Source organism: Triticum dicoccoides, chromosome 2B, assembly GCF_002162155.2.
Source record: "Triticum dicoccoides isolate Atlit2015 ecotype Zavitan chromosome 2B, WEW_v2.0, whole genome shotgun sequence".
Lineage (NCBI taxonomy): Eukaryota > Viridiplantae > Streptophyta > Magnoliopsida > Poales > Poaceae > Triticum > Triticum dicoccoides.
The window spans coordinates 420,784,124-420,786,162 of record NC_041383.1 but is presented as its reverse complement, the minus strand read 5'-3'; the positions used below and the strand labels follow the sequence as shown (position 1 = coordinate 420,786,162).

Genomic DNA, 2,039 nt, shown 5'->3' with positions numbered 1-2,039 from the left:
GTCGAACGTGTTGATCATGACGGCGGTGGGGAGCGACAGGCGCCCGCCCTCGTGCACGAAGAAGTTGAGCATTATGTCACCGCGGTCGGTGGTGCGCATGAAGGACGGGAAGTCCCGCAGCCTCATGCCGTTGCACATGCCGCGCACGCCCTGTACCACCGTGTCCAGGTGCGCCTTGTCTGTGAGCTGAGCCTCATCTGCATGCATGCAAAGAAACCACACTTGTTACAGCATGCAATTATGCATGCACGTAGGTACGATCTAGTAGGAGCTAGCAGTAGTAGAATGGTAATACCTTTGAAAGGCACGAAACCCGACTCGATGAGCTGCGGGTAGTGGCGGTAGCCCATGAACCCGCACGCGCTGGCCGTCCACAAGGCCGCGCAGGGCACGCCAATCTCCTTGGCAGCGTTATAACCGAACGACATGACGCCGTCGACGACAAGGCAGGTGACCGGCGGCACCCCGGAACCCTGGTCGTTGAGCTTGGCAAGAAGGGCCAGGAGGTGGGGGAGGCAGGTGGTCATGGTGGAGTTGCAGAGCGCGGGAACGTCCTGCGTGGCGTCGGCGTCGGACGACGGCAGCCCATCCGGTATGGCGGCGAAGCGGAAGCCCGGGACGCCGTCAAGCGCCCCCGCCCCGCGCGAGTGGAGCAGCCGGCGGTGGTTGAACTCGGTGTTGACGAAGGTGACGTGGAAGCCCCGGGCGTGGAGCAGCTTGGCCATCTTCATCATGGGCGTGACATGGCCCTGCGCCGGGTACGGGATCATCACGGCGTGCGGCTTCTCATGGCAGGCCTCCGACCCCATGGCGCCTCAGCTACGTACGTACTGTTCGAGTGTTGGGTCTTTCTTGTACTCTTGTGAGGCGTCTGTGCAGCTAGCTAGCTAGTGCGTATGTATGGCTTGTGCAAGCTACCGTCTATATATAGTGAAGAGTGAACTGATCCGATGTTACTCTTCCTTCTTCTTTTTTCCTTGCGAATGAACTGATCCGAGGTTAGAGGTAAGTTTAGAAGATGCGTTTTAGCCTGGGTTTGTTGCACACGCCGGGATCGGAGGATTCTCTCTTCCATTTTGAGAAGATGCCTTCTGCTTGGATTTTGTCGCATGCGATGGTCTTGCGGTGACGACGACTTTCTTCACTTGCATCTCTACAAGTGGTTATGGAAAATATCAGCAATACTAATCATTAGGATTACTATAAGAAGAAAATAGTTAAACAGTTTTAATGTACGTATATAGTAGTACCTCTAGTAGTTGTGGGGTGGGCTGCATGACCGGTTGTTTTACAAAGTCGTCATATCGTCGGGAAGTCAGCTCTCTCTACGAAACCCCCGTCCATCGCAAGCCATGTTCTTTGGCCACATGGTCGTTTTGCTTCAAGTTTGATTTGCGTTGTCGTTGATTGATTGTTTCCACCGGTAGCAGCAGCTTCATCCATGCACATGCACCGCCACGGCCGTAGCCTTGGTCTGCCCGTTGCTTCGGCTTGGCCTCGACCGAAAGGCATACCGGCTGCTGCTGCTAGGGCGGCGAGCTGTTGGATTTATCGAGTCGCGCTCGTATTCCGGAGGGTGGGCAACGATTTGTACGAGATTCGAGATGCCATTTTGATTGGACGGATGCTCAGTTCTACCTGGATCCGTTGCTTGGGGTCCAACTGCCTGATGGTGGAGAGGCGGCGTCTGCTCGTGTGGGGCATGATCGCTTGAATTAAACTAAGACAAGATTCCATCATAACTGGCAGCTGGTGCAATGAGCCAGTGACAGGCTACACAGCCGGCCGGTTAGAGCATCGCAGTCCCTAAAGCAGACATTGTATTAACATCCACGGACTGTAATATAGAAGTCGACCATCTAACTGTACCGGTATACATTTCAAAGCTAATTTGAACGAAGCAGACCATTTCCAAGAAAACGCATCAGAATTCACTTATGTTCGAACATAACTTCACATAAAACGAACGATATTTCATCCGTTCACGTAAAACTCAAAAAAAAAAAAACTAAACTAGCTTGTAGCCGATGGTGACCTCG

At 53.4% G+C, this 2,039-nt stretch overlaps 1 protein-coding gene across 1 annotated transcript in view; it reads right to left on the bottom strand.

The window, feature by feature from the left end:
* Nucleotides 1–855, bottom strand: part of LOC119363998 (7-deoxyloganetin glucosyltransferase-like) — a 1,819-nt gene extending 964 nt beyond the window's left edge. The window contains exons 1-2 of the mRNA XM_037629386.1: nucleotides 296–855; nucleotides 1–197 (exon numbers count right to left, since the gene is read on the bottom strand). The exon at nucleotides 1–197 is cut by the window's left edge and continues 964 nt beyond it. Coding sequence (XP_037485283.1) covers nucleotides 1–197; nucleotides 296–809 — 711 coding nt within the window. The 5' untranslated portion in view covers nucleotides 810–855. The remainder of the gene's footprint in view (nucleotides 198–295) is intronic.
* Between the last annotated feature and the right edge of the window lie 1,184 nt (nucleotides 856–2,039).